This window comes from Bos indicus x Bos taurus, chromosome 22 (assembly GCF_003369695.1).
Source record: "Bos indicus x Bos taurus breed Angus x Brahman F1 hybrid chromosome 22, Bos_hybrid_MaternalHap_v2.0, whole genome shotgun sequence".
Classification (NCBI taxonomy): Eukaryota; Metazoa; Chordata; class Mammalia; order Artiodactyla; family Bovidae; genus Bos; species Bos indicus x Bos taurus.
In genome coordinates, this window is record NC_040097.1 from 12,743,051 (window position 1) to 12,758,911 (window position 15,861).

Here is a 15,861-nt window from a genome sequence, read left to right on the forward strand (position 1 = left end):
AGGAAACCTGGGTTTGATCCCTGGGTTGGGAAGATCCCCTGGAGAAGGGAAAGGCTACCAACTCCAGTATTCTGGCCTGGAGAATCCCATGGACTATGTAGTCCGTGGGGTCACAAAGAGTTGGACACGACTGAGCGACTTTCACTTCACTTCACTTCAATCTCAAAATATATCACTGCCTGCTAAGATGGGCTATGCAGGCTGGCTGTCACCTCATCCACAAGTGTGAAGGCCTCTCCGAGAAGACATCCTCAGCCATTTCTGTCACCCACACCCATAGTGCCATGCACCTACGGGCCTGCCTTGGACATACAACCTTGTCTCCTGGCTCCTATTTATGGCCACCAATCTCCCTGAGGTCCAAATGTTTCAACTTAGGAAACTTGAAAATAAGGGGAGATGAGGTTCTCCCTGGGAGGCCTAGCTACCCCCACAGAAGTTTCCAGTCAGTTTAGCCAACACTTCCCTTGCTCTGGAAAGATGGGCAGGGATTCAAACGCCTTGATGCTTAAAGGACAACCACGCCCACTAGTCCTTGCCAGCTTCCCTGGAACAGTGCCTCTCCTCCCTTTCCTGTCTTGCTCCCCCGATGGAGGGGCTGCTGGAAAAGGGCCACCCCTCACCAGACGCTTCAGCTCCCAGCCTGAGGAAGGACCAGGGGACAGCAGGAATGGGTCCCAGCTGGACGGGAGCTGTCAGCTTCCTCTCCCTCCCACTGGTGGGGCTGTGACTCAGCATTCAAGAGACGGCCACATTCGAACAGAGCAGACCCTTCCTGGGTCAGTGGCACGAGGGCTTAGCCCTACCTCAGACTCTGACTCCTCATGGGACGCGGCCCTTCGGTAGCGGACCTTGCTCCCGTTCCTTGAGTCCTGATTGGCTCCTCTTTCTTCTAGCTTAGCTTTCGTCCTTCCCTTTCTCATGAGGAAATTGTCCACTACCCAAAACATCAGAGCCTATGGGAAGAAAAATGCAGGTCACTTTGGGATAACACACTTATGAAAGCAAAGGCAAGCAGCTCCCACACCCATCCTCCTCAGACCCGTTCCAGATCACAGCATTAAGAACTGGGGAGAGGAAGATATCATGCAGGCCCTTGCTCCCTCTCAGAAGTCAAGGAAGAGACTTCCAATCCCTGCGCCCTCTAAGAGTTTTGCTGCAAGGGGTTCTTGCTGATGACTGATGCACTCAGCAGAGCAGGGCCTGAGCCAAGGTCTCTGGACTCCTGGTAGGGGCTCCTCCCCTGAGCGGAGTCGCTGGTCGGCACACCTACCACATCTGTCAGCCCCAGGTTCCTTTGCCATTTCTTTTCTTATTTCCTAATTTCTAGCCAGTGTGCTTGTGAGTTTTTCTAGGAGCCCTGCAGTCAGGAAGTTTCTCTAGGAGCCCTGCGGTCAGGAAGTTTCTCTAGGAGCCCTGAGGTCAGGAAAATTCCTGACAGTCTTCATTCCTAACGGTCTTAATCTAGAAGTCACTGTTACATATGTGGCAGTTCCCTGGTAGGGAGGGCACGACAAAGATCCCAGGACCCTCCACTTTGCACAGAGGCCCCGGAGCAGGATCTGCATGTTGAGGAAGTAATTCGGATGTTTCTAGGTCTGGGGTGGGGATGAGAGTTGGCAAATACTTGCATGGAGGCACCCAAGTGCTAGAAGGTGTTTTCTCTGTCAGAATTTTGAAAGGAACACGGGAAGGCATGGAGCAAACAGAGGTTATGAAATGCAATAAGGCACTGACATTGACAAAGAAGGGGACGATCAGCATGACGATGGCCAGCTTCAAGTCTGGGTTTTCAATGGGATTCAACAGGGCCACCTGTAAAGAGAAGCAGACTTAGTGAGGTTGGGGGAAGACCACAAAGATAGTTTCCGGGGGGGTGGGGAGCGGTAGGGAAATGGCCCATGAGGCCCTGAGAGGAGGCTTTGCTAAGACACTTCCCTCAGAGCCCTGATGAGAACCGCACCTCACACCCAGGGCCACACAGTCCCCAGACTTGACTGCCAACAAGGGACCCCTTTGGAGCCCACTAGGAGCAGGTAATCCTTGAGTAGCTTTCCCTTGCTGTGGAAGTGAGAAGTGTAGGGGGACTGGAGGCTGAAGCACTTTACAAAGCTGGCACAGGGTAGAGTGTGGGCTTCAGCAAGTTGGAAAGAGTGAGGCTGGTGGACAGTCATCACAGATACTAGCAATGAGGCGCCGACCACTTTCTAATGGAAATCCTGCACCCCAACCACCTCCTCAACAACAGCTCCCAAAAGCCTTAGTTTATTTTTTAAAAAATAAAACTCGGCCACAAATAAAACCAAAGATCTGAGCTACTTTGGCTGGTTTCCTGTGGGCAGTGGAGTCTTATCTGCACAGCCCTGGGGCCAGAGGGCAGTGTTAGGAACCACAGGAACATATGACCAACAACTGCCTTTGCCACCAAAAGGCTTGATTAAACCACTGGCCAAGAGAGGTGAATGAGGAGGCACCTGCAGATGCAGAGAACATCTGCTGACAACACTTAACAGTTACCTGATGACGTAGGCAACTGCAGGGCAGGGACTGTATCTTCATGGGCTTTACATATGTCCAAGGCTTAATCTAGAGCAGATGTGTATAAGGGAGGTAGAAGGATGCTATATGAAAAAGTGACAAGTTACTGCTCTTGATACGTGGCCAGGAGCTGCCCCATCAGACCAAATCCAGGTACCTTCATGTAGTTAAAAAGAAAACCAATTTGGTTTCCCAACAGGGCTAGGGTGGGGATTGGGGAAGGGGGGAATACTGTCTTCCTTGACATCTCAAGGAGTTGGTAAAGAAGGGAACAAGAGGCAAACCTTCTTCCACTGAAGTATTAGGAGGACGATGAAAACGACAGATTTTTCAAAAATCATGATCACGATGTAAAGGGCACATTGTCCAACCCAGGCTCCACACTGCAGAGGGTCTCCTGCAGGGAGAGAGGGCTTGGTCACTGAGTCGCCTCCACCCCAATCACCCACAGCTCCCATGAGCCCTGATCCCCGCCTCCAACCCACGAGCTCCTAAATGAGCCCTCCAGAGCGCCAAGAATCAGCTTGTCTTAAACAAACAAAAATCAGAGAATTCCTAATTTGGAGATACCAAAGTGGCCTTTCTTTCAGAGACTCTAAGATATAATTACAAGGCACTAAAGTTAGTAAGTGTCCATTGCTGGGGCTGAGAAAAGCTGGCTCTTTTTGTCCACTGGCAGCAGAAGCTGTGTTAAGCAAGACTGCTATTATTATCCATTGTTGATGTTTCCAGCGGCTGTGGTGCTATCCATCCTCTCCCCATCCATGAACGGGCTATGGTTTCTGAATCAGGAAGGCAGTAAACAACCTCTTTGTTTGCCTCTCACCCCTATCCCACTTCCGCCGCCATTCCCCACTCCCCCTCACTTTCCTGCTGCCCTTAGCCCTGCAAGTAAGAAACCTGACTCTGGGGGGTATTCAGATTCTGTCTAGGGGCACCCCAAAACACCTTGGACTGGGGACAAGGAAACAAAGAGAGAAGCCCCCCAGGTAAGGAGGCTGTGACAAACGTCTGTCTGTGATCCCGTCAGTCACTGTGCTTGAGAAACGGAAGAGGCCAGCAGTCCATACTGGGGGACACTTGGCCCCTCAAGCACCTCCAGAATGATTCAAAAGGGACTTGATGAAGGGTGGAGGACCCCTCCAGTGAACATCCTCCATCTTCAGTGACAGGGAGAACCCATGAGATGGGTCCCTGGGGAGCCACACACCTTCAGCGCAGAAGACCCGAGGCGGGAGGCGGGGAGGGGGGTGTGCCCCAGCCACTCGGGAAGCCCTGCTGGAGCTGCTTGATCACGGTGGCCAGGAGGGGGCTGGACAGTAACTTCAGGGGAGACAAAGGCCCTGATCCAGGCCCCCCGAGGGATCTCTGGCTTCTGTTTCCACAGTGTCCGCAGAAATCCCTGTCTGGGGGTGGGTGCCAGCAGTCCCCAGGCCAACCCGCTGTGCTTGGTGGAGCCCCAGGGGAAGCCTTCCATAGCCATAATGGATACAACCCCAGGTCATTCCCTTTTCTGGAAAATCTCGGGAGAAGTGCACAGAAAACATGCAGAAAGACCTCAGTGCGTCTCCTGCGGTGTCCTATTTACTCTCACTTCTGGGTAAGACACATCTGAGCCAAAAAGCCATTTCAGAAGCGCAATCTCTCCTAGATTTTTACTGGAGTTTTGTAATCCTTTCGGTAAACTATCTGACGTTATTGAGGAAAGTTCTCAAAAACAGCAGCTCAAAATACTTGGCTAAAAACTGTTCAATGAAATAGGGGACGGTCAGACAGAGCACTGGTAGGACAGACGAATGAAGTGAGACTAGTGTGTTTAAAAGTCAACAAGACAAGTGGCAACAAATTTAATATCAAACAAAAATCTGCTTGCATCATGCTCACCCCATTTGCTCTAAGTCTTAATGGCAACAGAAGAAGAAAATGCTTTTCCTCCTGTTGTCCTCACACTACACCCTGAATTTCACTGCTGAGTTTCAGAGTCACCCCCCTTAGCTGCAGCTGCCTTTTTTTTCTTCAATGTAGATGCTTGAATAAGAAAGTTTTAAAGCAAAAAAAGAAAAGTCACATGTGACCCCACTGTCACAGACCATGTCCCCTGAGCATCCAGCACATAGCCACATAACCACCAGCACACGCGCTGGTTTTTCTGATTTGTTTTATCTGAGAGTCTTTCTGGCATTCCCCACAGCCTCATCTTTCAAGGAGAGACAAGCCAGGCATTCTCATGTGCCCTGCTTTTTATTACCACACTGGACACCCTCAGGTACTTGGGTGTTTTTGCTAGATTATTTCCTCAGGATAAATCATGGGAACGGGACCAAAAGGATGGAACTCATCTGTATGTAGAGAGGCTTCCAGAGGGAGGACTGGGACAGAGGCTGGTAGCAAAGCCCAAGCAACAGGTGCCTGAGAGACACAGACCGCTTCCAGGAATTCTGTCTAGGGAAGAGCAGCCTAGTCTTCAGACTGCGGACACCACCTCTCCCTGTACCTTGCCTTATCCCTCAGGGCTGCGTGGTCTATTCCCCACATCCCATGTTTTTCTTAGTAAGTTCACCTTCTTTTCTAGGGACCACAGGAATACCCAGAAAACAAGCCCCTCTCCTTCACTAGCCTAAGAAGAGAGCTCTGAGCCCTACTTGGAACTACTGCCTCAAGTGGACAGGCCAGTTAACAGGTACAGTAGGGAGAATAATGTCCACACCCTAACCCCCAGAACCTGAGACTATGCAACTACTGTGCAGAGGGGAGTTGAGGCTGCAAGTGCAATAACAGTGGCTAACCTAAGATGGGGAGAGCATCCTGGCCTATCCAGGTGGCCCAGTAATCACAAGGGCACTTAAGAGTGGAGAAGGTGTGAAAGGCCAGAGAGATATAATATGAGAAGAACTCAACCAGCAGTTGTGTGTATGTATGATCAGTTGCTCAGTCGTGTCCAACTCTTTGTGACCCCATGGACTCTAGCCAGCCAGTGTCCTCTGTCCATGGGATTTTCCAGGTAAGAATACTGGAGTGGGTTACCATTTCCTACTCCAGGGGATCTTCCTGATCCAGTTATCGAACTCAGGTCTCCTGCATTGCAGGAGGATTCTTTACCACTGTGCCACTTGGAAGCACTCAACCTGTGGTTACTGGCCCTGAAAATGAATGAAGGGGCTACAAGCTAAGAAATACAGTCACTGTCCAGAATCTGGATAAGGCCAGGAAATGGGTTCTCCTTGTACAGACTCCAGAAGGAACTAGTCCTGCTGACAATCTGGCTTTAGTCCATGAGACCCTTTGTCAGACTTCTCCACTACAGACTGTAAAATAATACATTTGTGCTGTTTTATGCCAATAATTTTGTAGTAATTTGTTATAGCAGCAAAAGAAAACATGCTAAAGCTGAAACTCCAGTACTTTGGCCACCTCATGCGAAGACTTGACTCATTGGAAAAGACTCTGATGCTGGGAGGGATTGGGGGCAGGAGGAGAAGGGGACGACAGAGGATGAGATGGCTGGATGGCATCACTGACTCGATGGACGTGAGTCTAAGTGAACTCCAGGAGTTGGTGATGGACAGGGAGGCCTGGCGTGCTGTGATTCATGGGGTCGCAAAGAGTCGGACACGACTGAGTGACTGAACTGAACTGAAGCCAATAATTTTGCAGTAATTTGTTACAGCAGCAAAAGAAAACAATAACAACAGGAACCAGGTAACTGAGAATAGCCACTATCCTTCCTCTGCCTGGGCAGGGAGGACCCAGATGCTCCTCAATAAATGGCAGCTTCACCTGGAAACACCCTGGCTTGAGGACTCCGGTTCCCAAAGGCGCAGGGGGTGGGATGACCCAAGGGCAGGGGTTGGGCATGTGGGTAGAGGAAGGTGGCACAGAAACAAGAGGCTCAAACAACCACTGCCACCTTCTTTCCATCTCTCTTAGGGATGCAAACAGAACACACTGGGAACAGGTGCAACCATAATGGCCCCCGTGTCGGGACCTGGCCTGGTGTCTACTCCCAGGCCACTGAGCAGCATGACTGGGTATGAGCAGCTCTCCCTAGCGCCGCTCAGCTACAGCTGACTTGAGAGTCCTGGCTTCCAGGAGGGATCTTAACAGCAGAGACGATCAGCAGAGCACTGTTCCTGGAGCTGGTGGGAAGATCGGGTATCCCCGTGTAGCAGCCAAGAGGCCCTCCAAGCTGTGCACTGCCTGGGTGAGCGTCACTCAACCCCTGTGGGTGCCCATCCTATAAATGAGGATGATGCCACTTTGGTCCATGTGCGCGTGGTCCACTTCTGTCCTCCATTCTAAGGAATCAATGACTTGGAGCTTCTCCACAGGGAAGACCCCGAGCCACAGGGGCACCCGCTGTGTGTCGGACACTATCTTAAGTCAGTGACTCATCAGGCGTCAAGTAACAAGGCTAAGAAAAGCCCTCCCCTGAGCTCACCTCCCGTCAATGGAGACAAACAATTACTTAAGATTTCTAGAAATACCCCAGGCACTCACGGCCAGCTCCACGAACTGGCTCTCCCTTTAAACGCCAGTCTCTTGTGGGTCCTCCCCATCTTGGCCCATGTGCCCCTCATGACAAAGGCTCCACTGATGCCGTGCCCATGAATGGGAGCTCCTGGCCACAGACAGCAGGGCCCCCTGTGAAGGTGGGAGAGAGGTGGATCCCCAGAGCAGGGCAAGGATCAAAGAAGCCCCTCTTACCAGCAGCCCCTGAGGCCACATCCAGCTCTTTCTCTGGGGGTAGTAAGTAAAAGGTACCCCATGTGCACTTGGAGCCAGCATGAGGGCAGCTTCCTACCAACACTGTATCCCCACGGTCTGACAAGATGGAGTGGGTCAACACTGTGCCAGTATCCACAGGCCACCTGTTCTAGGCTGTCTCTGTGAGGGAGGATGCCCCTACTGTCCCTGGTGACTGTACCTGCGGGATACCAGGTCGGGGGCCAGCCCACGGTCAGGTGATGGCAAGGTGAATTGGCCCTGGGGTTGGGGATAGACACTCCAGTCCTGACCTTGTGAGCTCCAGTAGTGGAATGGCCCAGTGACAGGACAAGTATGGACATGTAGCAGAAAAAAGAGCAGCTCCCAAACTGAGAGCCACCCCTGTCTCTCCAGCAAGGCAGGCCGGTGGGAAGCATGGCGGAGAAAGGTGGCCTTACAGCCCCACAGGTAGGGCTGCTGGTGCCCTCTGCTGGAGGAAGGCCCTGCCCCCTCCCTGTCTTGAGGGTGAACCCTATGGCTCCTGCCAGCAAGGCTGGGGACTTGGCAGTGAAGCAGGCACCCACCCACCTGCCTCACATAGGAGGATGGAGCTCAGGCTCCAGAACCAGCCTTTCCACCACACAGAGGACACAGCCACCACTCCTGAACCTTCTCCAACCCAGCGGCCTGGAGGGCTGTACAGGGTAAGGAGCAGAGCCCCTCCAGGACGACCCCTCTACACCCCCGTCCGGTGTCCGTGCTACATTACCGTATTCGCCAAAACGCAGGGACTCCCACTGCTGCCATTCCACCAGGACGCTGACAGCGCGCACACCCACGTAGATGAGGAGCATGCCCACGGTGGCATCCAGGAGGAAGTTGATGAGGTACCTGTGAGGAGAGGACACGGCGCACCATCAGGAAGCACCACCTGGGGAGCAGCCACCAGGGAGCCAGGCCTCATGTGCTTCCTGGGTCAAGGTCAAGGCTGGGGACCCGGGCTTGTCTGGCCCTGCTCTGGGAGGGGGAGCCTCCATGCGGGGGAGGCTGTAGGGGTCACTTCAGGGAGCCCAGGAAGGCCTCCCACCCTAGGACAGTGCCCTGCTCAAGGAAGGTGGGAGAGTGATAAGAGACTCAAAAGACCTCAAGTATTCCTGCCAAACAGAGACTGGGAGAGAGTGACTGGGAGCAGCCACGAGGCTGGTAGGAAAATAGAACTTAATTGATAAAAATAGTTTGTTCCATGACTGCTCACTCAGTGAAGGCCCAGCCCTCCCAAGGCCCTGAGACAGAGCTGCTGCACAGAGCAGGGTAGGAAATGGCCTCTAGGGTTTCTCAGACCAGAAAGGTCAAGGCCATGTGCCCTCGCTCATCCCTATGCTTCAGGGCCTGCCACGGAGGCAAGCCCTAGCGAACACCTACGGAAAGGGCAAGATGATGCAGGAAGCAGAGGAGGTCAGAAGACCACGCCCACCCTGACCTCTTGTTCTTGTGGGCTCTGCTTCTATCTGTCCGACACACACCTCTTCCCTCACTTGGCCCCTTGCCCACTAGCCCTCCCCTGAGGGCCCCGAACACAGGCCCCAGCTCTCTAGACAGAGCAGGAGACAAGCAGTCATGGCGTCAGGTGCCCTCCTGGATGCCACATAGCTTGGAAACCCCCAGAGAAGCTGCAGATACTACAGACTAACTGCGGCATTTCCAAGTTGAGAGGCTTGAGATACTTAGGCAGCCCCACGCCCCTGCCCCAAGGCCTGGCCTCAATAACACATGCAGTACTCTGAAACCCAAGGGAGCACATTGGAACCAGTGCCCTGGGGCGGCGGGAAAACCAGAGGGAGGGGACAACAGCCTTTTCCTCCTGCCTGCCTTTCCTCTTTAAAATCACAAGGGGTCACTCTCAGACCAGAGACTAGAGACGGCATATTGACTGCTTCCCAAGCAGTTTGTCCAAGGTCACACTGAGCTCTGGCCCTAGGCTAACGCTGCCCTCATGCTTAGACCACACTGGTTTCAAGCGGTTCTGACATCTGGGACCCATCCTGAAAATATTAAGAGTACTTGACACAGATGTATGTATTATTTCATTCATTCCCTCACCAACACTGATTCCAGCCTACTGTGTACCAGACCTTGGGAACACAGACAGGAAGCTCTAGACCCTCCCCTCAACACAGGCGAGACTGGCAGCCAACAGGGTATCCTGTGGACCTCAGACCAGACTGGCTGGGTTCAAATTCCCACTCCATCACCCTTGAGCTGTGTGAACTCGATTAAGTTATAAAAATCTCTCTGCTTCAATTCTCTAACTGTAAACTGAGGATAATCAAAATATCCATATTGCAGGGCTGTTATGAGGATCCAATGAGTCAATATAGGTGAACAGAGTCTGCCACATAGTAGGTGTTACACAGATGTCTGTTAGAATCCTAGCCCCTGAGATATCACAAGGACCAAACTCCCACCCAGAACAGTACCCCCAGCACAGGGAACCCTTGTTGCCATCGGGAGCCTCGTCCTCCTTTGTTTTTAAGTTCTCCTCTCCCTGAACTGACTGGTTTCCCTTGTAGATATGCAAAAACCCAAGATGGCCGAGGTCCAGCCCAACTCTTCCCCCATCTATGAAGAGTCACAGGGCAAAGCAAGAATGGTGGGACTGGAACAGATCCCACTCTGGCACTCACTCTTCCACAGGCCAGGTGCGTGCTCTCCTGCTCTGCCTGCCCAGTCTCTCCCCAACAGCTCCTCGAGCAACTGCTGGAGCTCCACATCTTTCCTAAGCTCTAACGACAATATCCTCTGATTGATAAGTGCCCCAGTGGCTTACAATGGTGCCTGTACCCATCACCTCATGAAACCTTCGCACTGATCCTGGGGATCTGGATGAAGAAACAGAGAAGTTGAGCTCCTTTCGACAGTGTGGCTTCCCAGCCAAGGGCTCTTTCCACAACACCTAACTCCATTTTGGGCCTCTCCTCCTCTGGCTGAGCACCTGAGATTTGTCAGCAGCTAACATCCCCTTCTCCATCCTGGCTGTGATTCAGTTTGTCAACGACCCACAATGACCACAGTGGGACCAGGAGATAGGGTTCCTCACCCCAAGGCCTCCAGGGTGAGCAGCTGGCTCTCAGTGTATCTCAGCCAACCAAGATGGTTTACCAGAGGATGACACAAGCTTGCTGCTGGGCTCGGGGACTGAAAGGACCAGGCCTTTTCCTAACTAACTCCCCTACAGATGATCCCCCTTCCAGTCCCCTGCTTTGGGACTACACCCAAACAGATGAGAACCTATACAGGTCTTCAGGAAAAACCCTGGGGAGGGAAGACTTTACAACTTCCTTCTGAGCCTGGACTTGGACTAAATCTCAGAATTGCATACTGTCACCAAACAAGAGAAGCTTAAAGGAATCTTCTAGTCAAGATGGTCTTAAATATATGCTAAATCTTTTGGCAAGGGACTCACCAGCCCTCCAGCCTGCTCTTCCTCAGAGGCACGGCAGGGCAGGGCTGGGGGGCATTCCAGGCAGAGGGCAGTGCAAGCAAAGGCACAGAGGAAGGAGACAGCTGGTGGGCTTGAGGACCACCAGGAGCAGACCAGCATGGCTGGCGCACCAAGTCTGAGCAAGAAAGGCAGCAGATGGAGCCAGGATAAGGCAGGGGAGCGACCTTTTCCATTCCATAGCACTGTTTGAGTGTTGTTAGCAAAGAGGTCAGGTGACGTGGCCCAACTGGGGCTTCAGGCAGACAACTCTGGGGGTTGTGTGGAAGGCACATTGACTGCACTGACGAGGCAGAACCACTCATGGTCTTCAGGTCAGTGAGGTCAATGGTGGTCAACAAAGGCTCTGACCCCGAGTGGCTGACATGACAGAGAAGCCCCTGTGTGTCATGTCTCAGCACAGTCACTCCTTCCAAGCTGCTGTGCAAGGGCTGCTTGGAAATTGGGAGACATGAGGGCACTAGAAGGCCAAGGGACAGAACTTAGGTTGATAAGCAGAAAGCCAGTGCACAGGGCCACCATCACTGGGCAAAACCCTAACACCCAGCATGCACACAATGATCTCTCAGAGGGGAACAGGGGATGAAGGAGAGTTGCCCTCTCCCCAAGCCAGAGGGAACATGACCGGCAGCAGACGGAAAGGCATGGAGGGCCAGGCGATGTTCATACTCAAATACAGTCCACTTACAGTGAACAAGGGTCCTCTTCGTTGAGATCTGCTAGGTATACATTTGCAAAATGGATGAACAGCATTCCTATGGCTTGTTTGGAAGTGTCTAAAAACCTGTACAAAACAGAATCAGCACTTGTTATCACTCTGACATGAGGGTAATATCCAATTTGGGGGAAACGTTAACTCTGAAATAAGACAAACAAAGCTGCTGGGGAGACCCCAACCTTCCTTCCAATGACTAGTCCCCTCCTCTGGGGGCACTAGTACTAACTAGGGCTTGGCCTTTCAGCTGTCTTTCAAAACCACCAGTATCAGTGCAGCCCTGAAAGGCCGCTGACTGATAACAGATTTAAACACACAAAACACATTTAAAATATGTGTCTCTATCTTTTCATTTTTGTTACTTCAAAACAAAATGCTCGATCACAGCTTTGGATGAGGTCCAAGGTGCTTCTACTTTAAAGAGCCCCCAACTGATTTCATGCACAAACTCAATGACATGTGAGCTTAACAAGACTTGGATGAATCCGCATTGCTGCCAGAACCCTGAGCCACCTTCAGATGCTGCAGCTTAAACAATGGGTGGGACCCAGGTGGACATGTGTTCCTGTGAAGGGTCTGAGGATAGATATTTTAGGCTGTGAGAGTCATCGTACTCTGCATGACTACGCACTCTGCTGCTGCAGCGCAAGGGCAGCCAGGGTCACTAGCACCCCACTGACATTTTACTTGTGGAGACAGACAGTGGCCAGGTTGAGGCTGTGGGCTATAACTTGCCAATCCCGGGCTAGAGGAGAGGAGTTTTAGAAAAGAAAAAACAAGTTCTGTAGTCTCTGGGACACATGGCAGGAGCACGGTGGAGACAACATGGGCCCTCAGTCTCTCTTCAACCATGAGCACTTGGAGACCACTTGCAGTCCATGGCTGAGGGACCTCTGGATTGCGGCCGCTTCTCTTGGCCTTCCAGGCTGGGCCTTCAGAACTGGGCAGGCCACTGATGGGATGATGGGCATGGGACTCAAGGCTGGAATGGACCTTAGAGATTATCCAGACCAACCCTGCTACTGAGGCTTGAAAACCATTTCCTAAAATCATGGTAAAGTAGGAGCTGCCAAAGGGGACCATGTGGAAAACTCAGCTCCAGGTTCCCCCAGGCCCCCTGCCCAAGATAAATACTCAAGACTTGAGAGAAGATTATCAACATTCAGAAACAATGTATTGAAGATCAATCAAGAGTACGGCTAAAATGTTATTAAAGGGCCTTCACCATAGAGATTTCTCACAAGTTTCCTTCGGAGGGAAAGTTGCTATGGTTAGGATAGGTGCAAGAACGACAGCTTCTTGAGGGCATCATGTTGTCCTGAGGAGCTGCCTGTTGCCTTGTGAGGAATTTAGTTTTTTTGGAGCTTTGTCTTTGGAGGCTATGTCTGAGTATCTCACCAGCATATTTAGAAGGAAAAACTGCTGCCACAAAGTCATCCTAGGACTAAGAAAGACTATAGTTTTGATGCGAGGAGTATGTACACTGTACATTTGACTCATCTCCACGTTTAGATTACTTTTTTGCTTACACATAGAGAATTCAAGGATTTAACATAGTCCGTCGACAGGAAGAAGTAACTAACAAAGCCTGCAGTGTGGACGGACACATCTGTGTCATCTTCCATTTCCTAAAACTGGACAGCAGAGTGATGACAGAAGCACCACCATCTGGCTGTCACTAACCCTATCGTGGGCTCAACACTTACCTGGAGAAACAAAAGTACTATCATATTATACACAACTCATGACGATAAACCGGACTAATGGATTTCAACACTTTATGCTACGTATAACTGGTCACATTCCACGCCCCCTCCCTCAAAAAAACTCAAAATAGTCAAAAGTATTCTAGGAATGAGTTAATATTTAAATACCCACCATATCCTCCATGGTCGTCTTTCATGCTTTGGTTCTCTGAAGCGTTTGACTAAAGGAAAAAAAAAAGAGCAGATAATCAGTAGCTTGCCACAGTGATAAGGAAGCAAAGTGCATTTAATAAGCTGGGGATCCTCAGCACACTCAGTGTTCACACCACTGAGTCAGGGTACTTGCTCAGGCTTCCCTGGTGGCTCAGATGGTAAAGAATCTGCCTGCAATGCAGCAGACATGGGTTCGAACCCTGGGTCAGGAATATCCAGTGGAGAAGGGAATGGCAACCTACTCCAGTATTCTTGCCTGGAGGATTCCACGGACAGAGAAGCCTGACAGACTATAGTCCGTGGGATCAAAAGGAGTCACGACTGAGTGATTAACACTTTAATACAGCAGGTAACCAGGAAGACAGGCTGAGCAGGAGCTAGAGAGGGGAGGGTCCTCAGTGCCAGGCCATGGAGCTTGGAATGAGTTCTGAGGAAAGGAAAACCTAAGGGAGAGAGCTAAACAGAGGCATAGACACAGAAAGACACAGAGGTGGAAAACCACCTCTGAATGGTGTAGATGGTGGGTTTCCGAGGGCAGGATGGACAAAGCAAAGCCCCAGGCAATAGGCAGGGGCCCTCCCAGCCCAGGACAGTGGGGGTGGTGTGCTCATTCACCAACAGCCTGACCACGATGGATGACAAAGGGCTCCCCAGACTGACATCTTGACCTCAGGCGGGTCTGCAAACACAACCGCTTATACAGACGGAAGCAAAAATGTTCTAAGTGTCCTGTCCTCCGCTGAAGCCTCAGGCAGACTATTTCCACAATGACTCTACTAAAACAAACAATGCAAGTGCCATGTGTGTGGGGTTTTCCTATACAAAGTACTGAGGAAGAAATAGACACGATGGTAGCAGGCAAGAATCGACTTCTGGCAGAGTCCCAAACTGCAATGAGGATGCACGAAGAGGAAGGAGGCAGCGAGGGAGAAACCGGTGCCGAATCAATAAGCCCTACTTCTCTAAATAAATACAGCCAGCCCCCAGTCTGCAAAGCAAGGATTACCTATCCACATAAAAGAAACTTCTGGTGTTTTTAAAGACATTTTGATAGACCAAAAAGCAAGTGAAATTGTGAGGAGCTCTGTCACCCCACTGACACATCTCAGATCTAAAACATCAACAAGGCCACAAAATCTGGAGTTTGAGGGAGGCCCAGAGGTTCTGTGAGCAACCTCCTGGCTCACTGAAGGGCTGGGGGCTCAGGAAAGAGAGGTGGACGGAGCTGGGCCAGGACAAGCTGTCTAGAGGGAAGGCCCACAGGCAGGGCTGGGGTACCTCCTGCTCATTTGCTTGGCTCCTCAGGGGAATCGGTCCCTAATAGCATAAAATAAGGGATGTTAAAACAACAAAAGAGAACACCCTCATTCTTGGGAGACATATGCTGAAGTACCAGAATGGGTGCAATTTACCTTCAAGTGGTTTAGGGGGAAATTATGTTATATATATTAATTATATATAATAGATACATTATAAATGGTATAATTTATAATGTGGAAGCCCTACATTATAATTATATATGATAAATAAAACAAATGTAAGTGATGATTCTATAGTAAGTATTTGTAATTCTATTAATATGATATATAAAAAATAAAGAGGGGAAAAAAAAAATAAAGAGAAGCAAATACCATGTTATGGGCCAAACTGTATTCCTCCTCTCACATGCCCAATTCTTGTGAAGAAGTCCTAACCTCCAGAACCCCAGAATGTGACTATTTGCAGATGGGACCTTAAAAGAGATAATAAAGGTAAGACGAGGTCACATGGGTGGGCCCTAATCCACCATGTCTGGTATCCTTAGAAGGAAAGGAGATATGGACACGCACAGACTGACAGGTGACCGTGAGAGGACACGGTGAGAAGACGGCCACCTTCAAGCCAAGGAGAGAGGCCTCAGGAGAAACGAAGCTGGCCAACATCTTGGCCTGAACTTTCACCCTCCAGAACTGTGAAGAAAAAATGTTTGTTGTTTAATGCGCCCATTCTGTGGTAGTTTGTTCTGGCAGTCTTAGAACACCAACACATAGGGCAACACAGTAACTGGTAAACCTAGAGGAAGGACACTTCGGTACTCATGAAATCGTTAGATGTTTTCCATGAGTCTAACATTTTCTGAAATAAAAAGTTGGGAGGAAAACACACTCTAGAAGAATGAACCAGTGCCTGCATTCAGATGGCAATCTGGCATTAACTACCAAAACTGTTGATGCCCACAGTCCCTTAACCTGCAGTGCTTGGCCAGGTACGTGCTGTACAAGTCTTACTGCAGCATGTGCCAAGATGCATAGGTCTTCACTGAAATACTGCCGTAACAAAAACCCAGGAAGAAGCCAACACCATCAATAAGGGGTCGAGTATATACATCACAGTACGACACAAAACCAGGCAGTTGCTAGAAACAAGGTATGTCTACATGGATTAATATGGAAAGAATAACAAATTATATTAACAAATAACAGAAGAGTATGCCTACCATGATTCTG

At 50.5% G+C, this 15,861-nt stretch overlaps 1 protein-coding gene across 1 annotated transcript in view; it reads right to left on the bottom strand.

Annotated features, from left to right (window-relative positions):
- Positions 1-15,861, bottom strand: part of STIMATE (STIM activating enhancer) — a 54,253-nt gene that overhangs the window by 5,198 nt on the left and 33,194 nt on the right. Inside the window, exons 2-7 of the mRNA XM_027523228.1 lie at positions 13,335-13,383; positions 11,430-11,525; positions 8,012-8,133; positions 2,823-2,935; positions 1,738-1,815; positions 807-956 (exon numbers count right to left, since the gene is read on the bottom strand). Coding sequence (XP_027379029.1) covers positions 807-956; positions 1,738-1,815; positions 2,823-2,935; positions 8,012-8,133; positions 11,430-11,525; positions 13,335-13,383 — 608 coding nt within the window. The remainder of the gene's footprint in view (positions 1-806; positions 957-1,737; positions 1,816-2,822; positions 2,936-8,011; positions 8,134-11,429; positions 11,526-13,334; positions 13,384-15,861) is intronic.